The following is a 26,904-nucleotide window of genomic DNA, read 5'->3' as shown; positions in this document are numbered from 1 at the left end:
CTTGCCAACCCTCACGATTTTCGCGGGAGACTCCCGTTTTCCTTCCGGGGTCATATTTATCCCGCATTTCTCCCGATTTCTAACTAAATCTGATTTGTTTCATTCTAACATAACGCACCAAATGTTACTGTTTCCACTCGGACTTCAATACAGCTACACCATTGTTTGGTTTCCATGGTAACGTGTCTCTTTAGTAGCGCGAGCAAATGAAAGTCTGAGAGGGTCTTCAGGAGGAAGATAGTCAGAGAAAACAGAACAAGAATGGACAACTCAACCCTCTGCTCACTCCTTTCCTGTAAATTAAACTACACAGGTCCAGCCCACATATGACAGCGCAGTTTCTCATTCCATCTCTTCTTTTTAACTGCTACGCTCTTGTTTGACAAGCTGAATGTTGACTGGTGTTTGATTGAAGTAAGCTCTGTGAAAAGTTCCAGTTATTAACTCGGTATTTACAAAGCTGTCATCTTCACATTTGGAGAAAGTTACAAGCCGTTTGACAGCAGCACATCTGCATATTTCACAGAAGGCTCGTTTAGTGGTTTTGCAAATAATTAACCACTCTCTGTTTTTGTACCATTCTGCATTGAAGTACCTTCTCTTTGCCCAAATAAGCTTTTATTGGCCCGTCACAATGTCCCGACAACAAACCTCCATGCAGTCGGAACCAGCCTGTTTCGGTTCAACGATGCCGGCGGCGGCGGTTTTGACAGCCTCTGCGGCCGCAGAGCTGCTGCTGGGGTTCATCTGGCTGCGCTGGTTCTATGGTTGAAGGGCCAGGCTCCGGAGTTGTGGATGTCAGGGATGTGACATTCAAGTTGTTGAATTTCTGCTTAGTTTGACTGTATTTTGTTTTCTTATGCGCCGGTTCTTCTGACATGTTTGCAAGTTTATCTATCTAGGTTAACGGCTGACACACACTGAACAACGTAACACATAACGTAAACAACGTAACAAATAAACACATCTAAGCTTTGTTATTGGTTGTAATGTACATGGATACATTTGAATGGTGTGACAATGTCCTATTTGATTGGATTAAAATGTACATAATCTTCCTGTTATGTCTGCCTGCTGTATTTTACCTAATGCAAAGTGACCTGCTCCATCGAAATCAGTCGCATTGATCCGAAGACACATTTTGAGTTGTATACACTGTTGGAAAGAGGAGATTCCTAGCTTTCTAATGATATCAGGATTGTTTTTGTACTATATTAAGCAAAATATGTCACATTATATAATGACTGTCACCGAGTCATCATTTTGAGAAAAAGGCCTTAAAGTTTCCTCTTCTCTGGATCGATCTGATTGATTATTAGCGGAGCAAATGATCAAAGTAGTACGGAGGGAAGATATTTTCGTTTGGATTACTGGTCTGGGGGGAAGCTCGCGAGTGTGTGCGTGTATACCACGTGTGTGTGTTTGTGTATTTTTGCGTTTGTTTCCCGGGGAAAACTTTCAGGAGAAACACCGGCTGTTGTTATGCTTGCTGTGACGTCAAATTACTCCGTTCTCCGCTTGTAATTATGCCGTTAAAAGCTTCAAAGCTGTATTTATCATCTGAATTTGCCGAAACAAGTTTAATATTCTGAAAGCCAAGACTTTGTTTATTTGAAATCAGATGAAAACAAACTGTAACAGACCCTGCGGTGTTATCTATGATTACTATGCCTTACATTCATAATGTCAGCGGAGGGAGGGGAAGCGGCGCTGTAGAAGAGCAGAGTGGCGAGTGAGAGGCGAGCTGTGTTCTTCCCTTTACAAGCTTCAAAAATGCCTGTAGCTAATGAGATTGAATATAACAATCAACAATAACAAAATATACACAGCTAGATCAGATGGCGTTCTTTTTAGATGCGACTTTAGAGTAGAGGGGAATTATTGAAACGGGATGTGTACAGGGTTCCGCGGCATCCGCTGCTGCGAAAATGTGGGGCAGGGCCGTAAAGTGGGGGTGCCAATGGCCCCCTGGCCCCCCCGCTTCCGGCGCCCTTGCCTCTAACAGGTGGCATTTTGACTCCTCCTTTTATTGTCTTGTGTTTACCGAGAGAAACAGAAGTTGTGGTTTTCTTTCCTCACACATATCAAAGCATAATGAGTTGTATGTGCTTTCATGGATTTTCTAACTAGCATCTCTCGCTGCATATTTCAGTCCATCACTAATGAGCCATTTTAAGGCGAGACACGGCAGGCAAAAACATCGTTTTTCAAGTACTGGTCAATTTTGAGATTTTGTGCTATTTTGATTCCATAACATGTTTTCTTTCAGGCTTTTGGAAGGAAAACGTACAAAATACACATTTAAGTGTTTATTTTACTATAGTTTGTCTATTTGCGTCTGTGGATTTCTCCTAAATTCACCAAAAGTTAGCATTCTAACGTAACATAAAGTACCGCGACCGCTGTGTGCACCATGTCAACAGAGGTATCGCTGGAAAGCTGTGTCTCTCCTGCACAATCTCATCGGATCCAAATATGGTAATTTCCTTTGTATCAGCAACCAATCGTGAAAGCACAAAGGGGTCTTAAACCAAGAAACGAAATCTCATTGGCTGGTGTCAATTTCTGACAACGTGATTCGTTCAGATGCGTCACGTGGTGTGCTAAAACACTTCCTGGTTAGCTTTCAGCTAGAAATTGAAATCTCAAAATGCCAAAAGAACGGCGAAAAAAACGTTCACAGAGAAGACAACAACAATTGTCACTTGCACGAAGCAAGGTTATAAAAAAAAAAATGACCCTGAACATGAAATACCTTCACGGAGTGCGTCGATGCGCAAGCTGTCATCCAAAGAACAGGAGGGTTTAGCTAGCGCCTCACTGCAATCTTTAAAGGTCGTTTTCTCAAAATGAGTTTTTTCTCCTACTCTGAGTTCGAAATTTCAACTTCAGTAGCACGTACATACACCAAACCTTCCAGTTATATTCCTATCAATATTATGAAGGCTTTTACAGAAGGGTTTGTTCATATATAATTCATAGCCTGAATTATACAACATTGTATACCTAAAAACATGGCGGAAATTGATATTTTAGGGCTGTTGACAGTATTTTCTGATTTATGGAGTGATAAAAAGAGATATCCAATATCCCTTCTGTAAAAGCCTTAGATACTAATATGACTCCAAAATGAAACAAGAATTTTGAATCTGGCTATATCCAAAGTTCAGATTTCGATTCCTGAAATGTGTTAAAATATGTGCATATTTAATGAGATAATGGATAATTTGCATATTTAAACATGCTATTTCAGAAAACTTGTAATACAAAAGACAATTGCCTTATTGTAAGTAATTAACTGGAGAAATGTATAACTGATACCTTTAAGTTAAAAAAATTACCCTATTCACCTGGGGTGTCTCGCCATTCTTCTATTATTGGCCAGGTTCTTTATACAGATGATAAGCAGTTTAGAAAGGTAACCCCCAGTGGAAATATCCGTTATTGACATTTGCATGCAGGTAAAAGTGAATATCATGTCATAAATAATCAGGATATTAAAAAAATATATATATTTTTAATTGTACTCGTTTCCATCTGTCGGGGTAATGAAATCAGAGCGAATCCATTCCGATCCAGCTGTTTTTAAGAGCACACATTTCTAAAGTTTCATGCAGTAAGGAGCTGCATTTCTACTGCTCATAACAATGAAATCTATTTCTTAAAAAATAGACAGTGATTGAATATTCTAGAAATCTTTCTGAGGGCAGGACCTGGAAGAGTTATATAATTTAATATACTCTTTTTAATGTCAAAGTAGATGAATAATGTAAATTCCTCCATAACCATTTCAGCAAAATACATTTGTAATTAATATTTAAATCACATGGGCATTAAGAAATCGCTTAGAGGAGATCAGAGAAGTCTCTGGACTGCAATAAGAATTGAATGATGTTAAACTGAGGTCAATGAGCCCCATCAACACTGTCATGAATGCAATTGAGTGTGTGTTTAGGGGGGAGGAGCAGGATCACTGTTGTTAATACTGAGTACAAGGAGGATTTTGTTATGTCTTTAAAATGTTTGATTATCAGGCTTTTCTCATCCGAGCATCATCTCAAATCTGACATGATGAGAGAGACTACGACATTACTGTTCCCAGTCAAGAAACACACAACTTCTTACATTTCTGTTATCATGTATTACACAAACAAGGTATACTATGTTAATAAGTGCATTTTAGAGGTGCTAGTCAGCAGATTTAGTTAGCATTGGACATTGGAGCCCAGGCTTAATATAAACTAAGATTATCAGTATCTGGCGGTAGTTTCCTAAGTGGCGGACAGACATGAAAGTAGTATCAATCTTCTCATATTTCTCTCTGCAAGAAAGCTAATAAGCGTATTTTCCACAAAATGTAGACGCATTCGTTTGAATGAATTTCTTCTGATTCTGGTAGATAACATTTGAAACGTTTCTGTCAATCTGTCCCTCCATCTTAAACTCACTGACTTCAGTTAACTGGTTTGTTTGTTTCGTTTTCTCTGTCAGTGTTTAAAAATACATAAAGATGATAATAATAATAGATGTGTCCGTTATCTATGTGGATGTCAGGCAGTCCTGTCTGAATGACATTTTAATTGATTGTCTGCGTCAACCATTGTATTTCAACCTCATCACTGACATTTAGACAAACACTGTACTTGACAACTATGAGTATCCTTTTTTTTATAGTGCCTCGAACACATATTGACAATTTACATTATCTCTCTCTCTCTCTCTCTATAATGAAGACACGGAGTAGTCGACAGCTCTAGAAAAAAGGCCTGGAAGATAATAATACATATAATATTCACATTATATAACCCAAAGTAAAAACAACATGAGAACAAAACACCTGGGAGAGGAATTACAAGAGGCAGCCTTGAGCCAGGTCAATATGACCTTGTAATTCTGTACAAACACAGCGTTAACAGTGGAGCTGTTCTCGACATTTTACAATTGCTCTTAGGGTGTCCAATTTAAAAGCCCCTCTGTCTTCCACAATTAATTATGGACATTTTCTAAATTAGCTTCTAATTCCTTGCGACACACTCTGGAAGAAAGCAGATTCAGTGTGATCTGAAATAAGCGACTGTACACAACAGACTTCTTTCTTGTTCTTTGAAAAAAAAAAAGCTTTTGACCAGCCAATCGCATCTGTCACATGCGTCATTCCTCACAGCAAAAAAAAAAATCACTTCTCCCACAAAGCAAATCCTTTACACATCAAATTAAAGCTGATACTCGCTGTATGGAGAATGAGCCTTAGAACGACATGAGTGCAACACACGGCAATCTTATTGTAATTTCATCAGCTCTCAAAGCTCACGACAGTCATAAAAAACTCCTACGCTCCCCCTGAGGAAAATCCAGAGAATAGAAACTCCACAACAGAACAGAGCAGCATGCTTTTGATCACTCTGGTTTGTGAGTGAGTAATCGGGCTCCATAATTGAAATAGCACATATAAAATATTTTATTCAGGGGACCAGAACTAGCGAACAGCCTTTCTGCACCTCATTTGTTATGTTGGACTTATTATTATAAAGACATATCTCACTGGCCTTTGTGGAAGTGGTATTTATAGGCAGTTCAAATAGAAGCACTTTGGAAATATACATTTTTATTTGCATATAATATTTCTTGCTGTTAAGTGCAACATTTTTACTGTATACATAAACCTACAGTTAGTATTTCAATGGTGCGAGCATCACAGGAAATCCAACCAACAAATCAGACCTTGATTCACTGTTTTGTCAGTTTCTGTCTCATATTCATGATCACAAACAAATGGTTACCTGTTTTAAATAATCACATAATATGCCCTTTAGATTCCACCTACGCAAAGTACCTGGCACACAAGGACACACTTTGAAAAAAGATGGCCACTCATCAGACTACTTATGAGAGGCACAGGCGTGAGGGATCTGCGGCTATGAGCCATGAATTAATATGTGACATTTCATCTTGTCAATGAATTTGGGCATGATGTACAACCTATCAGTTAAGGACTGTGTTATAAATCAGAGGACGTTGACATTTTGGATTTGTTATCGTGCATGCTCAGCAGGAAGTGGAACTCATTATTGCATAAAACTGAAGAGGAGGGAAAAGTGTGCCACATAAGATGCTATCAAAGCATATGATTGAGCACATTTTGTCCTGCGAGGAATAATCACATGGCTTTTTACTGATGTTAATGTGACAGAGTGGAGCCTGCAGCACCCTCTGAAAGGGGACGGCTTAAGTCGTCTATTACACAGTGAGAACATGCAGGAAACGTGCGCCTGTGCATGGCAGGGATTTGTGTCTACTAAGCAGCAAGTCTAATCACAGGTTTATTTATATATTTTTTCTTTCTTTAGCCCCATTCAGTATGTTGGTGACTAACTGTGAATTGCACATCAACTCAGTGGGAGATGAAGCACTTGATGTTTTGTAGTTATAATGGGTAATGCCACATTTTCATCTCAAGGATCACTGGATGTGTGTGTGTGTGTGTTTTGGATGCCCTGCTGTTCAGACGAGGTTAAAATCACAAAGGCACAGATGCATTCTGGGATTCAAAAACACAATCCTATTTGTAGATAATTTGGAAGAATTATCTTCTTGAAGATGCATCCAAATCACTCGAGTGATAATACAGACTTGGGGCATTTTTCATTCAAGCTGTTTACTGTGCATAATGGCTGCATATTATCGTGCTGGTGTGCAACGTAATGCATGAATTGTGGAGGCGGCTACATCCACATCAGATGTCAGAGACAGTTTGATGGATGACCCAAACTGTCCCTGCAGTCTGCTGCAACTTCTGTTTGTCTTTTTGTTCAATTATGTTAAGTCGTCTCTTTGGACCAGCGGAGCAGCATTGTTAGAACATGTGTTATCTCCTCCCAATCTAATTTCAAGTAGGGTGCCATCTATTGACTTGTGGCAGTCCTTCAAGTCCTAGACAAGGACATTGGACTCCTCTTGGCTTATAGTGTACATTTGTTGCCTTCTGCTACACAATTAGCTAAGTTACATTTCCTTTTTTGTTTCTCAAACGTCACAAATTAATCAGAGCTCACTGATTTGTAAAGTAAAGCATGATTGGGTTGGCTATGACTAACATTTGTCTGGTTATTGTCCTTTCCCTGTTCCTAAGCACGTGGCATCTGGCCACATCCTTTCCAGGAGTGAGAGGTCACTGCTGGGCTTTGGGCCATCGTCTCGCTTTGCACCATTTACTATTGATTCGCACCATTGAAGCCTTATAATGAAGGTCACTGGAAAATTATTTTTAAAGTCAATGTCATAATCGGTATCCAGTCCACACAGTCTTTTTCTGCTGCTTTCCAATATAGCATAGTTTTTTTAATCTGCTTCTAAAACGTAACTTCAGCTAGATGTAAACTACTAGCACATAGAACCACGTTCTTTCAAGGAGTTGTCCCTAATTGTGGAACATGTGAAAAAAACTGCAGAACAGGTACTGAGAAAGTGAAAATGTTCCATAATGCTGTATGTTTGAAAAGGATATGATACACCACAATGTACTAAATATGTACTTAGGTTATATAAATCCAGGCACAGATGTATAAAAATGTTTTTGGAGCTGCAACTAAGAACCCAGGTATGCAAAACAAGCCTTGTAATTACAGTCAGTGAGACATTTTCTTTCACAGCGCCTTTACAGATGCACATGGTGATGACATTCAATATGTGTATTTGGTTGATATCCTCTCAGCACAATTCATAAGTGCTGCATTATAGTCTGACTGGAATATGAACATGCTGTTTTATTCCCTGTATCACCCTGGAGAAAACGTATTGTAATCGGAGGTGGGGGTGGGGGGGGGATCATCAAAGTTCCAAGGGCTGTTATCTAAAATATAGTCCAGTATTTTTCACTGGGAATCTGCAGACGTATCTGTTAGTACAAAAGAATAATGAAGAGTTGTTCTGTAGCCTTCATCCTCTGCTCCGCTGAGACTGTTGTTGTCCTTTGTCATCAGTTTAATTATCCTTAGTCTCTTCATATGTCTGGATGATACCCTTCTATCTAATCAAACAAAATCTCATCAGCCTTCGGTGGAAGACAATACATGTAGGGTAAACCGTGTACATGCCAAACACTATAGTCTGCAAGCTTGCCATGCAGTTAAATGTGTATATTTAGTATTACCTCAACCAAGGCTAGTTAGAGTGGGGTTACGACTCCTGACTGTTCCATGTGTTGTTTTTATCTGTTGTGATTTATTGTGATGTAATGTGTTTTTATGTGTTTAAATTGCATGTACAGCACTTTGGCTCGACCAAAATCGTTTTTAAATGTTCTCTACAAATAAAACTTGATTTTGATTTGATTTGAAGGCGGTTAGGTTCAGTTTGTTTGTCAACAGGATACAAAAAGACACTGGCAAATGTAAATGAAACTTGGTGTAAGGGTGTAGCATGCTCCGAGGAAGAACTCATTATATTGTTGGTGTCCTTGGCTGAGCTTTGCACTCTCTCTCCAAGTGCCCTTCCAGTTCCTGATTTTCAAACAAACATTTTGAATTGTTGGTTCATGACAAAAAAAAGATTCATTTCTGAAAACATGGTTGACAATATCAATCTTCCCACATCTTGCTAATGTGTTTAGCCGCATATTGACCTTTCCTCTAACATCGGGCCAAAAATGTCAACACTGACATGTCATATGATTTATTTTCAATAAAACATATGCACATTCATTTTTTACTAATATATACTCTATATCAGGAAGATCAAAGCGACTTATCCATGTTCAAGTTTCTCCGATAGTTATGTGTACATTAGTGTGTCAGTGGACAACAGGAATACATGTAACCCTATGATGTATTTGATATAACGTTGCATTTTCACAACTGGGAAACAATAAAAGGGAAAGTTAAGAAGAATCACTTTCAATGAAGGCATTAAGAGTTAAATTCACAAACTGTGTTTGGTGTACTCATACAAATGACAGTGATCTAGCAATATGATTATTATCAAACCAGGGCGAAAACTAAGAATAAAAAGGCAAATACAAAAATGTGACAGGTGAAATCACCTAAACTGAAGTGAAACCATTGCTAACGATAATAAGATTGATGTTATTCGATTTCAGGGCCCTCATGTCAACGGCTACGAGGTTTAGCAATAACACTTTATCCATAGGAAAACACAAGGTCTAACAGAGCAGTGATCATGTGTCCAAGTGCTGTTTAAAGCCCAGGATATTTTCCAATTTCCCTGCACAGGCAAAATGCAACAGATATTTTGTATTTAATCATAACATATTTTGAGTATGTTTATAAATTGTATGGTATTTAAGTTATATAATGTCCTTTATATAACTCTGACATGAGAACTGATCAATCATTTGAGACCGGGCCGTGTCATGTCATGAGAGCGGAGCGGCTGACATTTGTCCGCTGGACGGTGGCAGCAGCGGTTCCTCTTGTCAGGGCCGTACTCTACCAGCAGGGAAATGCCACTGTCAGTTATTGTTCTGTCCTTGTCATTGCTTATGTGAAATCCATTTTCTCTGTTGAATTCTGTTAGGGAAGAAAAGAGCCAACCTCAAATCATATCTGCCCATTTTTGATAGAGAGCATCTGACAGAAAATGGCTACATGGCCTCTTCACAGATGAGACATCTGTCCTTGGGCTGCCGAATGTCTTTCACAATGCGTTCATTTTCTTTACACTAGCTTACAATTACTCCACTTCCCTTGATCATCTGCCAGATTGGACTGGAGACTATAACATCATGTAAGTTCGATCTATGTAGCACAATGTCACAAATCATGGTGTCGTCTCAGGAATCCATAAACGTTATAGTTACATTGATTTATCTGAATATGGTCAGAAGAAGTGTCTGCTTTCCATACGTGATTAACAATGTACAGCACAAGCAAAGCGTTTGTTGTTACATTTATTCTCATGCAGAATTAATAGTACTCTTGTCTGTCTTGCATGATGATGGGGGAATTATAATGGGTTTGTTTGCACTTTTCTTAAAAGTTTGTCTGCTCTTTACCACCCTTGTTGGTTCCATAGTGATTGACTTTACCAACTATCACATGTCAGGGAAATGAATTCAGAGTTTATTAATAATACATTTTATTTCTATAGTGCTTTTCTTGAACCCAAAGACGCTTTACATTTGGGAGGGAGGGTAGACAAACAAAACAAAACCAAAAAGAAACAAAACAAAACAGAATTATTAGTTAGTTAGTTAGAATTATTATTAGCAGTTCATCCCATCATTCTTACTCAAGTCATTTGGTGACGCACTTTTCACATAAAATCTCAGCATGATCAGGACTGTCTGCAGCAGGAACGTGTAAGGAGGGGGAGACTTATTCCATCATGACGCTTGCTTCTAACCAGGAGGGATTTCATTGAGCCCCAGCCTATATTTGACCTGGCAGCATGCACCCAGCCTGTCAGACACGGCCATGGCTTTGAATAAACTTTACCTCAATCCTTTTATGGCATCATAACCCTCCACTTCACTCTGACTCAGCTTCAACATCCCAAAACTCAGCATCCTGATGTCGTGAGAAAAGTGAGCAGTCAGAATTTCCGATCCATCTGTGATAGTTGGATCAGTTTACAGAATATAATTAACTGGCTTAGCGTTAGCAAGGAAAATATGTTTTGTCATGTTTATACAGAGAAAAGAAAATCAGACACAATCAGATGCTCGTTACAGTATATTGAGTCAACACAGTCAGAACCCTTGCCAAAACACGTTTGACTGAAATTCAGTTAATTTATTCAGCTATTGAAACTATTTCATCTTTGAAAGCCACATCTCCAAGCATTTATATATTGATAAAATAATTAGAGATGAATTAGAGGCTATATAGCGATGAAGACTTCAAATCTGTCACACTGGTTTGGGTCGTAGTGTGTAAGACTGAATCATCTTAAAATAACTCCAAAACGTTATCTGTTGCCTGGGCTGTTGGAGTTGTATTTTTTAGCCTTGCAATGTGGATACAAATGCAATAATGGCTTTCATTAAAAGTGTGGCTGCTGTTATATTTTTCAGTTTTTGTTGGTAAAAGTAACACAATGGCATGAAAGCTTTTCCAGCTAAATAAAAAGTTAATTTAATCCCTCAAAAGTAAAATGAGTCAAAGGAAAAGATTGCCTTAAGCCAATGGACTTTGTACACTAGACGATATGAGCACATTTTAAATTGTGAGTTGGCATCACTCTCTTCTCCGTATCAGCTCTAACCTTCACTACAATAAGCTCTAAATTGGTTTAACAACAACCAGCTGAATACATTAGGTATGATTTGTAACCATTATGAACAAGTTGTATTTCTACTTCCAACTGAAATTCTTGTTCATGGATGTCTCCCTATCAATATTCACAATGTTTTATTTCTGTAAGACAAGCAGCATACTCTTTTTCTCAGTTATCCCTCCTATTGTCTTCGTTCCGCCCCCCCACCCCCTTACTTTGGTGTTCGCGGTCAAATTTGACCGGTCCTGTTTTAACTGCTATTATATTAACACAAAAATCATTAATCATCACCAAATTTAATTTATCACCCTTTCAAACTGTAAATATTGTTTCAGACTACTCTGAAAAGGAAGGTTTCAGTCCAGCTGAATGTATTAGCTATTACAAAAGATAATCACCTAGGGGGCACATTTTCTTGGCTAGCTAGTTCTGTCCATAGACAGTATGTAAAGACACCTTTCTTGCCAAATATTGTCCCTGGTGCTAATGTTGCCGTATTGTCTTCAGACTAACAAGCTGTGGCCATGCTCAGCTTCTGATTGTCTATGGCGTGTATTTGAGGGAGGTCAATACCATGGCTCCATGCCACGATAACCTCTGCACAGTGTGGTTTAAAGTGGCTTCAGAATATCAAGAAGGCGGCTTCTTTATCCAAGATATTTAGTTTTTGACTTATTGTACAGTGGGAGGAAGTGTAGATTTGGCGTCCATCTAGAGTCTATGGTTCTGACATAGAATGTGAAGTGACCGCAGGTCCATGGCATTGTTACTTTGCTACATATAGCTTAACTAACAAATGTTAGGCAGTAAAAAGGATGCCATACTGCTTATATTTGTAGAAATGCCAGAGTTACACAAAGAAAACCACCATGATAAAGGCAGTCAAGCTGGCATGCCCAGCAACTGGTGCCTGGTTATGAAGTGATCGCTCTGGCCTCAAAACAGTTTAGCTAATTAGCCTTGCGTTAAGGATTAGCTTGGCTGCTACAGCTAACTCATTCTAAACAGAGAACCAGGTTTTGCAAGTAACCTAAAGATGTTGAACAAAAAGCATGAAATCTTCCAATTATGTGAGTCCTCCTATCTTTAACCTAAGTGTTTAATTTCATCTTCTGAATTAGGCTTCCAACTATTCAAAACTGAATCTGTCCGTTGATTTATTCCACAGATCGAAAATGATGTCGGATTAGACTACCTAATTTCTCTTTTAATATAGTTATATTGACTTAACTCTGGGCCAGTTGAATGAATGTGGTTTAGGTACGTCTGCAACAATGTAATAATGATACTCAATCAATTCAGCTCCTCGTTCGATTAGTTTAGAAGAAGTTTCTGCAAGCTTCTTTATAATTCACTAATGGAGTTCTCCTTTTAGACACAACTAATCCAAACCTTGACACTCATAATAATAAATGTATTTATCTGCTATAGTTGTGTAATAAATTAAATCAACAATGGATAATAGTCATTTATTCACTTAAATATGTCTATTGACTGCAGCTGTGTCTTTTGTATCGCACTAATTTGCAAAACAAGATCATTCAAGTCATTGTCAAACCAATGCAAAGCTGATTTGGCCCTCATAGTAAGTCAACATTGTGTGTCAGTACTTTTAATTTCACTGTAAGTAATAGTCCTTGCTTGACACGGCTGGTCCAGCTGATATTAAGTGGAACTCTGTGCAGCCTGTCTCATTATTTAAAGTAACAAATGCGCTCCCAGTGTGTCGTACTCTCCCATCGCCATACACGCTGCTGAGATTCTACATTAGCAGCTTCAGGAGGGTTGTAAATTAGAAATGAAGAGGCATGTAGTGACACAGACCTTCAGACCTGCACTGGGGCTCTCAGAGGCCCCACACAAACTACCATTTCAATTCTCCACATGTCCTTCTGTGGCCCGAGTGGCCGGGCAGGAGTAATTCACAACTGCATGCAGTGGAGAGAGCCTGGCATGATGGCTGCATCTCTGCTCCTCTAGTGACACCAGAGATCTCCCCGCTGCGATCCTCAGTCCCTGACGCCCCGAAGAGCATCGTAGCAGTCTGACAAAACAGAGCTGTCACAGTGAGTCTGCTCCGAGACAGGGAACAGACTCTCTCTCTCCATCCGTCCATCTATCTGGCTTTCCTCCATTCACATTATTGTTCTTACTTACAGCTTTACTACTTTCCCTTCTTTATTTGCATCCATCATTTATTTATTTTACTTTTCTTTTTTTCTCCTTTAATTTCTCCTGCCTGTCTGTATGCCTGTCCTTTCCTGTTCTTTATTTCATCATCATTTTCTTTCTACTTTCTTTCTTCCATCTTTGTTTTAATCTATCCACCCAGCCATTTGTTTTCCTTTATTCTTTCCTTCCATACTTCCTTCCTTATAGAATTGGAGGGATGAAACCCTCTTTGATGGTCACACATGCAGAGCACACAGCACACACAGTGAAATGTGTTTAACCCATCCTACTACCAGGAGCAGTGGGCAGCTATTGGACAGCGCCAGCGGAGCAATGGGGGGTGGGGGGTTGTCCGGTGCCTTACCAGGAGGTGAACTGGGACCTCTCCAAGTAGCAGTCCACACTCCATATTTCGGTCTGTTCGGGGACTTGAACCGGCGACCCTACGGCTCCCAGCCCCTACTGACTGAGCCACTGCCATCTATTGTCATTCCTCACTTCCTTCGTTCCATTGTTTTTCCTCCACTTTTTTTGACCGTTCTTTACTTTTCCTTTTTCTCTCTTCCCTTCCTTTTCCATCCTTCAGTCCATCTGTCCTGTTGGCTGATTTGTGATATTGGGCTTTATAAATAAAAATATAAATGTTCCGACCATGGTGTGGTCACAGCTCTCTGCTCTGCACACATTGGGCTCCATGTGGCTCCAGCCTCATGTGCTGGTCATGTTTGGACAGCCAGAGACAATCAGATCAGAGTTAAATGTGGCCTCACACCAGGATCCACACTGATTGGTGCGTCAACACAGGCAGCAGTTGAACCGCCTGCTCAAATGTGACATTATTTGTTGTGCCAGCCATTCAAATCGGCCTAAGATCTCTGGAACAGGTGAGAGCATCAGATTTGAGCAGCCGGTGTAAATCCAGCCCGTGTTGACTGTCACACCTATCAGCAGAGAACAGTGAAAATGACTCAAAACGCTGTCTGTCCCTTCAAATATGATGTGGCAAGTATTTGTTGTATTTTTGTTTATTAATTTATTATTAATGTATTGCTGTCTAAACATGAAAAACAATGTTTCCTTTAGTTTTAACAACATGACACATGCAGATGAGAGAAATGCAAGGATTTGATCCAGCAGTTACAATGAGGAGGCGGATGATTTAAGGGGGCTCTCTGGAGGATTTGGTTCCTGCTGGTTGGCTGGCGATGTGGCAGCAAGAGACGGGGGAGAGTCACAACCAAATCACTGCAATTAGTAGCAGAAGCACAGGAGACTAGTGCCCCCCAGTGTTTGCTCGATATATATGATTAGTCTCTGTACACTGCGACGCGACCAGATTAAAAACTCTGAATCTCTGAATATTAAATGATTTTCTTTTGTTCTGTTCATTGATCCAGAGAATTTGGAATTTACTTTTTGGCACAAGTATACCTTGACAGCTCACCTTTAACTGCTGATACAATCATCTTTCAATTATTTGTATGTCCTCTGCAGTTTTGTTCTCTTTCAAATAAAAAAATCCAGGCAGAGTTGCTGAGTGTTTGAATATGAGACAGAAGATCTATAAATCTCTTTGGATGCTCATCCGTAACATGAGAAGAGACTGGAATGCCATCTAGAGGTTAGCTAGCTGATTGTTATGTACAGTCAGTGGTGGAAGAAGTACTCCAATTCATTACATAAGGTAAAAGTACCAACACCACAATGTAGAAATACTCCTCTACGAGGAAGATTCTGCATCTGGAATCCTACATATCGGTGTTTGGTGGTTCTTCACATACGGGTTGTGTTCCTCATAAGATTCACAGGATAAATCTGAGGGCTTGTGATACACATTTGGGCGGGGATAACGTTCTGCTACAAAAGTAAGTAAAATCTACAATATTCCCCTTTTGAAATCTAGAGAAATAAGCATTAAATGCAAACACAAGTAAAAAACCTGAACACTTGAGTGAATGCACTTATCTGTGGTATAATCGCTTAAAATATCACATGTAAATGTTTAATGTCATGTTTATTTTGTTGAGGTTCTTTTACATTAAAGTTAAATGGATTCACCCTGGGCTAGTTTCTCATTCATGGAGGAAGTATTCATTACACCCCTTTCAGAGGCAATTCTCCATGGAGAAGCACGAAGACTGTAGTGACCTACATTACTTCACGTATATTGGTGTACAGTATGTCTTCAGCTTTTCTTCCTCGCTGTGACTCAATACCCATTATCCCGTTATGAAGGTCAGATTGATTGCGCCCATAATTAATCTGTCTCTGGCACTACATGCTTTACATGAGGCTGTTATCAGTGTTTATCCAAGAGGGGCCAGTGTGAGCCCAGGAATCCACATGCTGCATTTATATTTCTGTACAATACAGGATGACATGTTACAGGCTTATCACACATAGAGGGCTAATGACAGATCATTACAGGAAATAGAAACATACCTTGTGTGAAAGGCATCAGTATTAAGTATTTCTGAAGGCCTCTGTGTATCAGTATTGCTTAAGGAAAAAGGTAAAAATACGATTTCCTCTGACAAAATGCCAGCCTGGTTGGTTTAATGACATTTTAAGAACTTCATCTGAATATCCCATTGAGCCTAATGAGGGATACATCCTTTCCCCTGAAGCTAAAGTCCTGTCTCTGTGGGAACCGACTGATAGCAGGTAGACTTTGCCCTGAACGAAAACTACACAACAGGAAGAGCAGCGGAGCAGCAGCCTGGCCGTCACAGCAGAGGTAAGGCACATTAGGCATGCAGGATTAGAGCTGTAATTACTTTATGTAAGTCAAACGGCACTTGATGGCTTGTTGTACAATTGTAAATGATGAGGGGTTGCCTACTTTCAAAGGTTCATCATATCTCAGAAATGATGTGAGGGCAATTCAGGCTATATAGCAAAACAAAGTCCACTTGATGTCATTTAAATATTTGAAAATATGTGTAATGTCCTCTTTGTTCTTCATATCACCAGTTTGAAATTGGGTTGAGCAAACTAAAAAACAAACTACATGTAGTTTAAGGTGGCCGTTGTTTTATCACTGCCTCAGCCATTAATAATGACTAATACTACAGGAAGTGGACTGTTACTGATTAAACCATAGTATGGCAGGTTTACATGAAGTGGAATCCGTAACACAGTTTCTTTACTACAGTCAGTGTAGTCCAGGCTTTACTGAAGTTCCATATCATTGGGTAGTTAATTACAACGCCTTCTCTGTAATGACTAATGCAGCAGCAGGGACCTCAAAGGGAATGTGTTAGTGTTCAGTACAGCTAAGATAGGATCCCTGAGTTTACTGTCTGTGTGTCCTTCTTGATGACCGGATTTCCTTTGAGAGCAATTAACCACAATCTATTTAGCTTTTAAATATACATACAGCTCAATTAAATGGAGGCTTAAGGCCATACTTATGGATGTTAGTCATGGATGGCTCTCGTGTTTGTGTGATGCATCATTTCGTAATTACCCAGTTATTTGTTCCACACTGACATTGCTCCCTTTGCTAATGTAACATCCCTGATGAAAGTGTTGACGATGTTCAAAAGGATGCTTTTTATGGTGTCTCCCATGACCTTTACTGAAGTCTGACATTTCTTCGATGTCACTTTTGTCCCAAAATCGATGAAAAGATCTGCTTACTTTTGGTGGAATGGAGAGTAAAAACGGCAGCAACGGTGGGTATGGACCGCAACCCCCTCCGTACAACCCTTACGACCATGGGCAGAGTCCTTACACAGGGACAAACTATCAGGTTAGCAGCAATATTACATACTATATTACATTTTGAGAATGTAAGCAATATTTTCATTCATTGTGTATTTCATATCCAATTTCTAGGATTGCATGAGCCAAAATCAAGAGCAAAGCAAATGTCTAAAAGCACTTTTGTTTACGTACAGATGATGGATTTCCTTTCCTGATCCACATTCACATTATTTCATGAATTTGTTCCAATGTAGAAGTGTTGCTTGAATTGCCCTGTGTTGTTGTTGTTGTTGGCTTGGACATGTCAGGTGGGGAATGGGAATGTTGCAGTGGTCTCCCCCCCTGGCCCCTACGATAACTCAGTCCATCCTGAGGGCCTGGCCCCAGATGGAGGCGAGCAGCAGTACGGTCAAGCTCCACCTGGCTACAGCCAGGGCTTAGAGGATAGCAGCTTCAGTGACTCCGCCATACGAAGAGGTGAGGGCTGCAGGGAGGGAGGAATGAGCAGGGGGAGGGACAGAAAGCAAGGGAAGCCAATATGTTTTAGTTTGCATGGTCAGAGCTGATAAAGGGAATATGTACTCCCTAATTTGCTTTGCAGTGTTTTCTAAAATTGAATAACGTTTTCTGCCTCAGCTCCTCACCTCACACACCACAAATCATCTTAAGTGAGAGGTTGAGATGTTGGAAAACAGAAGCTTTACTCCATAAACACTTACCTGGTTCTTTAATGTTGGTGTTGTGCATCTGTCTGTCTCTCTTTTCTTCCTGAACAGGTTTCATAAGGAAAGTCTACTTGACCTTGATGCTTCAGCTGCTGGTGACTGTCGGGATCATCTGTGCCTTTCTTTACTGGTGCGAGACACACTTTGACACAAGGGACTTTCTCCCCAAAAAAAGATGTCAGAAACCTATCCATCATTCCACGTTGGGCACAGTCTGTCAGAGCAGCCAACTTCACACAGCAGCACGACTACGATAGTTGTCCCTGAAAAAGCTTTGAGCACACGACCCAGCGCTGCTCAAATCACCATAAATATGTGAGGTTAGACTAGATGGTAGAGCATAAAAGGGCATTTCTGCGACATAATATTTTAGCTTGCAGTAGTTTGAAAGCTTTATAGGTTTTGTATAATAGATGTGGTAGAACGCTACTACAGTAATGTCTTTTCATAAATTGTGTTCAGCTCCCATGTGCACAATGCTGTGTCCTCTGTTAATATTTAATACAATCATTGTACTGCCTCTATCAAATAAATGGCGCCTCTATTAAACACTCCCCTCTGCCTCTCCATTTATCTTTTGGAAACACAGGGACGCTCTCAGGGAATGGACAAGGGCCAACTACTGGTTCTCCTACGTCATGATGTAAGCTAACAAAAACATTCAGTTAGAGTGTCTACAAGCTGCACACTTTCTAGCTTTAACCAGTTTGACCAGCTACAAATCTCCTGAGGGTGAGTTTTACCCAAATGAAAATGTCGCTCATGGAAAACCTCAGAAGTAAATCACAAACTGTCCCCGCGGTCTGAATCCTAATCCAGGAAACGGCCAGCCACACTGCATAAATAATGCACTCAGTGATTTCACACATTGAACCCAGTCCTTTTTTCTGTTTACAGCCTTTTTATTTTGCCATTTACGATATACTCTATATTTTCTGTGAAATAGGGCGACGGTGTTGGTGCTCATCCTGGTCCTGTCCTGCTGTGACAACCTCCGTCGTCAAGTCCCCCTCAATTTCATCGCCCTGGGTCTGTTTGTGAGTAGAAGCGCTACCAGCCAGGCATCAAATTAAACCCCCGCCACACCTGCTCTATTCCACCGTTTTTTTCCCATGTATTTACTTTCCATTTGTCTCTCTCTCAGACTGTGGCAGAGGGCCTGATGCTGGGATCTGTTTCAGCGTGAGTCTGCTGAATCCCCACCTGCTGCCGACTCATTTGCACAATAATAACCTGATTTTGATCCATATCTAATAGCGTGTTGGTAGCCAGAGATGAAGCCATCAAACCTGATAAGATGTTATCATTGTTGGTTTACCAAATTTCAAAAAGCACATGGAATCATATTTCTCGGGGATTCGGCTGAATACTAAATCAGAACATTGTGGTTGAAGTTGTAGTTGAAAACCAATCATTCTGTAGCATTGCCGTTGTAAACACATGTTACCTCAGCCAACTGCAACATGTCTGGTCTTTACACAGCTTGTCACTCAGACAGCAAAGGCATCACTTGAAACCTGACTATCAATAATACATTCAAATTATCATATTTATGGGACCTTGCCATAACTGAAGCTGAACAAAGGGCGATACATTATGCAATGCATGTCCAGAGGGCCTACCATCACTCTACTTCAGACACATAATACAGACTATGAAATGGAAATAATCCCACGTTTCTTAAAGGAAAGACATGTTTCTTCTTTAGGAGACAACAATCCTACTCCCTGTGTCCACACAGCATTATGACTCGTTGGACATGACACTATGAGGGGATTTTCCCACGTCACATCTGTTTGATATTTCTTTCTGCAGGTACTACAATGCAGATGCAGTTATGTGGGCCGTGGGGGCCACAGCGCTAGTGTCCTTCTCCTTGACTGTGTTTGCTATGCAGACAAAGGTAAGATCTGTCACTGAGCCCAGCAGTGCAGCCTGCGGTGACATTTCATAACCTACCTTACTATGCCAGTCAGTTCTAGTGTTGGCCAGGTTTTCTCATGCACAGTTTGCACAGTCACCAGCAAACCTTTAAACTCTTAATAGCTTTGCTTTCCAGGCAAAACTGTGATTACTGCTGAGATCAGTGTAATTGTCAATCAGGTTCATTCCTTATGTCCGCTGGCGGGACAGAGTTAAACCTCTGGGCCGTCCTCATGCTGGCCAGGGTCGCTGTCATAAATCTTGAGTTCAGAAATGGCTGGGAGCCTTTTGTTGTTTGCTGAATCTCCCCCTCCTCCATCTCCTTTCACCACAAACTGTCTAATAAAGCAAACACAGTCTGAGAATAATCTTTAAAAGGGCCTTTCAGGGACACAATGGTAGATATTAGGCTCCTTGTGCTGGATACATTTTAATATTAAAGAAGCTAACACACATAGACTTGCATTCCTGATCCCTCACAAATAATCTAATCTAAAAACAAGAACACTTGAACAACTCTGATTTATTAAAGTGGACCCCGGCAAAGTTATTACACAGGCAGTAGGGCAAAAGATTGTACAAGAAATTGCATTTAGAGTCCTTCTTAATTGCCTCTAAATAGAGTTTGAAATGTCACACATGTTGACACTTATTGCATAGAGGATAGAGGGTGTCGTTTTTCTCATACTGATATTCTGAACAATCTGTGCTGTTGTATTTGCTGTAAAGTGTCTCTACTGTAGGCTATTTTTATTATATGTACAGCACTTTGGCTCGACCAAAAATCGTTTATAAATGTGCTTTATAAATAAAACTTGATTTGATTTGCATCTGAAGGAGCTGCAGACTTTTAATTCTCCTGCTCAGATTGGAGCAAAGCAGGGAACAGGTGGCTAATGATTATACTGAGAATAAATCTGCTCTTAAAAGCTCTTTTAGTAATCTGGAGAAGCAAGGCGTATGCATCAGGTCTACACAGCCAGCATAAAACGGGGGAAACTGTGATAAAAATAGAAAAAGTGGCCGTGCCCTCCGGCTCATAAAACATCCTGTTTTATGAGCCGAGTGAGCGGTCACTTCGGCAAAAACACTTTTGGTCTATTTCTCTTTTTTATGACTCCACGTTCACCCTGCAGTTAATGCGGCGCCGGAGCTTTTGGGTCTCTGTCGCTGCGATTTAAATGTCATAAACACTTGCATGTCTAGCCCGTGGCTCAGTGTTAGTGATTCTCTCGATGTAGCTGCCATCTTTTTTCTATCAATCCGAGAAGGGCATGCAGGCCTAAAGACCACCCCACCCCCCCCACCCTGTTCTATGCCTGCCTTGCAGCTTGTTGATTAATTATCCAGAATATTTGTGTGTGTTGAACTGCAATATGTCTTCATCATTTAGTAACCGCGGCGCCTCACAGCACAGCTGCAGTGTAGATGACCTTGAACGCCCCGGCATTTTTATGGCCCTGATGTGTGTACATGAGAGATGTTCTGTCTGCTCTTTTCTGTTTGAGAGGCTCCTCACACTCATCGTCTCTCTCCTCCCTCCTTTCTGCCCCCAGTGGGACTTCACCGGACTAAATGGGAGTCTGTGGGTGTTAGCCTGGACCCTGTTTTCGTTTGCATTGCTTTGTGGGATCCTCCGATCGCAGGTAGATCAAAAAGCTGCCGTGTTTACGCCTGTGTTCGCAGTGAGAACAGCTTTGAAATGTAATGCAGTCAGAGGGAGACTGCTTTTATCCTCACAATGTACTGGAGCTGACCTGTGCTGAGCAGACTATGAAGAGAGCATGAACTCTGACACCTCTCATGAGCTGATCTCAAGACTCATGCATCCAAATATACACTGCCTCAGCTTTAAGCAGCACATGTACAGGAAGAAGCATTCCACTGACTTTAGACTGCTATTTTTACACAACCACAAATGATTCTGAACAGCAAATAAACACTGCTTTGTTAAACTATATTGTTACCATTACCAAACATCTACCATCATATTTATTGTGCAGAGCAACCAAGGAAAGGCTGAATACATGTTTTAAGATACTCATTTGAAATGTGAGTTTATTTTCTTACTAGAAACATTCACAAATCAACGGTGTTGCTGAATTGTCTCTGATTCTTTCCACAGTATCTTTACATCTTATACGCCTGCCTGGGAACCCTGCTGTTTTCTTTAGTAAGTATAGTGTAACAACATTGGTTTTCAGCAATGCAGGTTCAATTGAAAACATATTGAAAATGACATTTAAAAGAAGAAAAACATCATGAAACCAGGCGCTAATGTCAAGTGTATGCGATGTATGATTTGATTCCTTCCTCCGCTGTCTGTCTCAGTCATTAGTGTAAACGAGAGGCTCTGATGTCCTTGTGCCCTTTCATTCCAACGATGCAGCGTTTAGCAGCAGTCGGCTTCATTCTCACAGCCACCTCTCTGCGTGCCTGACATTAACAGCAAATGTTGTGACCCGTGGTGTCAGCGGCTGCAACAAACTGCTGCTGCACACAGAGCCGAACAGCGAGTCACAACTTACTTTCAGCTTCTGCTATTATTTATATAGCCTGTTTATTTACACAGCCCCCCCCCCTCTCCCCTCTCTTAAAGATAAGAGATTTTGCCCGTGTTTCCCTTCAGACCGCTTCCTGCTCTCGGTCTCTCTTTTAACACGCTGCCTTCAGAAGTCAGGGTTGAAGCATCTCTCTGTCTCTCTACAGTACTTGGTGTTTGATACCCAGCTTATCCTGGGCGGGAAACACAGGAAGTATGAAGTCTCTCCCGAGGAGTATGTGTTCGCCGCTCTCAACCTCTATTTGGACATTGTGTCTCTGTTCCTGCTCCTGCTGCAGCTCATCGGCCTCTGTCGCTGACACACTGAGCCTGGCAGGCCTCCCAAAGGAACTCCTCCTGCTCACAATATAAAATCCTCAAGTACGTCATATCCTTCTAGGATGTAGATTCACAATCCTGTTTTCCATCTGCTGCCTTATTTAAATAGGCAGGGATGTCTGTGATGCGTCCAAGATACAGATTTGTTTTACTTGTCTTGTGTCAGGGTTAATGTTATTATAAACTGCAATATGTTATGCAAAATGATTTTTCAGTGCTACATTTCAGAATTTAAAACCACACTAGCATACATGTATCCTACCTTTCAATTGCATGTGCCAAATATCTTTTTTATATGAATAAAGTGCTTCATCGTCAACTCTGTTTTGTGTTTTAGCAAGAACCTCAAACAATTCAGCCAATACTATTATGATATTATTTAGTAAAATTATTCAGCCAATAGCCAACTGTTGATATTATTGAGAGAAACTCACTGGAGGGTTTTCCAGCATAGTGAACCTGGAAATGTTCAGTACACCAAAGTGTTATGATAGAAATGTATATTATGAGTCCCCAGCACATAGAAACTGCCGGATGCTAACTTGATAGGCAATTTGCGTAATTAGCATAAGTGACGTTCATTCAAATTAATGGCATTATAGCCCATGTAAACAATTATGTAAAAAAAAAAAAGATATTTTCAGGATAAAAAATTGCAGTTTTACCAGAGTGGCAACATCTGTACTCTTGGTGGGCTGATTCTGATTACCATGAGTAGTGTTGCAACTATTGGATAAAAAGAGCACAAGATTATTATTTCTACTGTGGATTATTCTTTTTCAAATAAATAGGCAATCTGTCCAATCCAAATGATCAAGAGTCCCCTAAATCTTCAAAATCGACCCAAAATGTAAGCCAAAATCAGCCCACAGAGTACAAATATTGGAATTTTCTTGTAGAAACTGCCATTTGTGATAATGTAAAAAAATGGATTTAGCTTCCTCAATAACCTGCAAAATCACTCAAATACTGTTCAAATTGGTCAAGCCATCTTTTAACCATTGTCCGCATAGGCTATAATTGTAATTAATGCTAAGTAACACAAGTTCTCATTCATAACACTCCGTTCGATGTCTCACTATGGGATGCGCCTCATCGCGGAGCAAACAGAAGCATCAATCTCATTACGCCAATCCTGATTGGCTGGTGATCTTGACGTCAGCGTCAGGGAAATCACCCCCTATAAGTAGCTTGCGCCACGACGCATGCACCATTCAAACACCTCTTCTCGCTTCAGAGCACATCTCTATGGTAGCCGGACAAGCTTAACGGTCCACAGACTGAACCCAAATATCCATTTCGGTCGACGGGCGCTCGCCGGCTACTCCTTCTGCTTCGCAGGAAGACGGTAATTACTAACGCTAGTTATTGTTGAAATCGACCTCGCCGCTCTCTTTCCCCGGAAAGTAAGCTAGGTCTGACTTTTTCAAGCTAGCGTTAGCTTGCTCCCTCACTACCGACACCACGGTAGTGAGGAAGTTTTTTCTTTTCTCTTCCCCACGGAGGAGGAAAGGATTAAAAGGAGCATACTGCCACACCAGTCAGTATTCTCCGGGAATAAAAGACCCACACCGTCCTTTTCTCCGGATTAAGGACAGGGTGGTAACCTATTTTTCTCCCGACCTACCTGTTGAGAGCGGGTCCTCTCCACGCCACAAGGCGAACAAGATGGACGCCCCTCTCCCTCACACCAGAGGAGTCAGGGACTCTGTGGCTCGACTCTGCGGCTGCGGGTTGAAGATCTCGGGCACAGACACACACCAGGTCTGCTCGATAGTGCCTCGGGCTGGAACACGCCCGAGGCACTATCGACAACCCCGGCTCGTGCGGACATTGTGTCCGCTTCACCGTAAAGAGCCTCCGCCGAAGGCTAGCACACCAAGCTAGCCTGTCGGAGCAGGAACCCCCCATGTCCACTGACCTGCCGGCCGGCAGTCAAGACGCGGGGGCATCCGCCACAGAGAGTGAACCCCTCTCCATGTCGGTCTGGGGCTCAGTATCTGCGATGGCCGCAGAACCGGATTCCCGCGCCCTGGCAGGCCGGGACCCGGTGACGGCGAGACACGCGGGAACGGGACCCCACGCTTTACCGAGCTGGGGCTCCCAGTTAGACCTCACCATGGTCTCACCCGCGGAGGATGTCCTCGAGCTGAACTACGACGAGGACGAAGAGGACGCCTCGGTGTTCCTCCTGTCCGAGTCGGATGAACATGAAGAGGACATCTTCATGTCATCGGCTCAGGCTGCTCTCCCAGACGATAGCACACCAGCTTCGCCCTGTCTGAGCATGGACCTGCAGGCCGTGTGCAAACGCGCTGCGGCCAGACTCGACATCCCGTGGCCTGAAATGGCCAAGGAGACCTCCAGGTCCCGCTACGAAGGGAAACATTTTCCCCAAGCAGCGCGGACAAAGAGGCAACTCCTTCCGGTCTTCCCGGAGATGTTGGATGAGGTGTCGGTCTCGTGGAGAGACCGGCCCTTAAGCAACAAGGTCCCAATCCAGGGTGCCTCCTCCCTAGACTGTGATGGAATGGAGAAGCTCGGCCTGCTCCGCATACCGCCCATGGAACCGCTGGTAGCAGCCCACCTCCTACCGAGGATGGGCCCGTCACCAAGCAGGAACCCCACGCTGCCGGCAAAGTCGGACCGATTTCAGTCGACAATGACTGAACGGTCCTACAAAGCCGCAGCGTTGTCCGCCAGGGCCCTGAACGTGGCCTCGCAGCTAACCGCTTACCAAGCGGAGCTCTGCGAGGACCTGTCGGGTAACCCGGGGGCAGCCACTCTGGACGAGATGGCAGCGGTCACAGACATCTGTCTCCGTGTCCAACGCTGCGCCGTCCAGGCCACGGGTAAGGCAATGGGGATCATGGTGGTGCAGGAAAGAGCGAGATGGCTCAACCTCACCAACCTCCCAGACCGGGAAAAGGAGGATGTGCTGGATATGCCCATCGTTCCCGAGGGAATTTTCGGCTCCGCTCTTGCTTCCATGCAAAGGAGGTGTGAGTCGAAAAAGAGGGAGGACGAGGCACTCCATCTCTGCCTCCCTCGAAGGGTCCAGCCGCTGCCTTCGCCGCAGCAGTCCTTCGCAGCAGCAGTCCTTCGCAGCAGCAGTCCTTCGCCCAAGCTGCCTTGAACCCTGCTCGGTTTAAAACACCGAAAATGCAGAGGTCGCAGCCCGCCCCGAGTCCCCAGCCCAGGCTGGAGACGAGGGCGAGCTGGCCCAGAAAATCTCCGGTTCCGGCTGCAGCTCAGGCGCAGCCAACCCAGAATTTCGGCCAGCAGGCGAGGAAGAAGAAGCGAGCGGCGTGACAGCCCCTCCGTGACAGAGCTGGAAGTCCACAGTTCCCCAGCTCTAAATGTGTTCCCGCCGCCTCGAGAGATGCCTCAACACCATCCTCAAGTCCGCAAAAACACATGTCACAAATCTGTTTGTTCCTCTGTCATAAAACATTTGCCGCTGACGCATCCAGGCTTCAGGCCGAGGGCGCAGCTCAAAAAAATGATAAGAAAAACAATAAAACCAATAAACAGCCCGTCAACTGTTCCCCTTCTGAGAGCATCTCTCAAAAGGCGGATTACAGGCGGGTCTGTGAAGGCACCACCGTCACGCGCATGCGCAGTGCCGGCTGGGGTTGTGAAGGCACCACCGTCATGCGCATGCGCAGTGTCGGTGGGATTGTCGAAAAGGGGCACCACTGTGTTCAGACACTAGAGGGCCCCATAACACAACAAATAGAGACTCAGAGGGGAAGAGACGTGACATCTCCACTGGCTCTAAGGAGCACGCAGTGGAAGATGCTCACATCATCTGCTTGGGTTTTCAAGACAGTAACACGGGGCTACAGACTCCAATTCGCTGTCACCCCCCCTCGCTTCTCGGGCATTCTGCATTCGCAGGCCCGAGGAGAGTCAGCCCATATTCTGGAGAGAGAGATTCTCTCACTCCTAGAAAAGAGGGCTATATCTATTGTACCCGCCGAGCAGAGTCAGGGCGGCTTCTATTCCAAGTACTTCCTCGTTCCCAAACGGGGAGGGAACGGAATTCGGCCAATACTTGATTTGAGGGCTCTGAACAAATATCTAAAAAGATATAAGTTCAGAATGCTCACTCACACATCTCTGCTGCGGCTCGTGCGACAAGACGACTGGTTTACATCAGATGCGTACATCCCAGTATATTACCCACACAGGAAATATCTGAGATTCGCATTTCAGGGGATCTGTTATGAATACAGAGTACTCCCCTTCGGTCTGTCTCTC

General features: G+C 42.2%; 1 protein-coding gene across 1 annotated transcript; it reads left to right on the top strand.

Moving 5' to 3' along the window:
• The first annotated feature begins 16,086 nt into the window (after positions 1-16,086).
• On the top strand, positions 16,087-22,960 carry zgc:110410 (uncharacterized protein LOC553618 homolog). Its single transcript, XM_034202712.1, has 11 exons — positions 16,087-16,141; positions 17,037-17,158; positions 17,421-17,589; positions 17,889-17,967; positions 18,427-18,480; positions 18,784-18,874; positions 18,982-19,019; positions 19,653-19,740; positions 21,317-21,406; positions 21,886-21,933; positions 22,470-22,960. Exons 2-11 carry the CDS (start codon positions 17,057-17,059, stop codon positions 22,620-22,622), a joined length of 912 nt encoding a protein of 303 aa, XP_034058603.1. The 5' UTR covers positions 16,087-16,141; positions 17,037-17,056; the 3' UTR covers positions 22,623-22,960.
• The last annotated feature ends 3,944 nt before the right edge of the window (positions 22,961-26,904 follow it).

The sequence above is a fragment of the Gymnodraco acuticeps genome, unplaced genomic scaffold (genome assembly GCF_902827175.1).
Source record: "Gymnodraco acuticeps unplaced genomic scaffold, fGymAcu1.1, whole genome shotgun sequence".
NCBI lineage: Eukaryota > Metazoa > Chordata > Actinopteri > Perciformes > Bathydraconidae > Gymnodraco > Gymnodraco acuticeps.
The sequence above is the reverse complement of the archived record's forward strand: the minus strand, read 5'-3'. Positions and strand labels throughout refer to the sequence as shown.

Excerpts from the sequence above, each read along its gene's own strand:
- zgc:110410 (XM_034202712.1), top strand. The coding sequence starts at position 17,057 with ATGGAGAGTAAAAACGGCAGCAACGGTGGGTATGGACCGCAACCCCCT. Across the intron at positions 18,481-18,783 it reads TGGTTCTCCTACGTCATGAT|GGCGACGGTGTTGGTGCTCA; the intron begins GTAAGCTAACAA and ends TCTGTGAAATAG. Across the intron at positions 18,875-18,981 it reads TCATCGCCCTGGGTCTGTTT|ACTGTGGCAGAGGGCCTGAT; the intron begins GTGAGTAGAAGC and ends TCTCTCTCTCAG.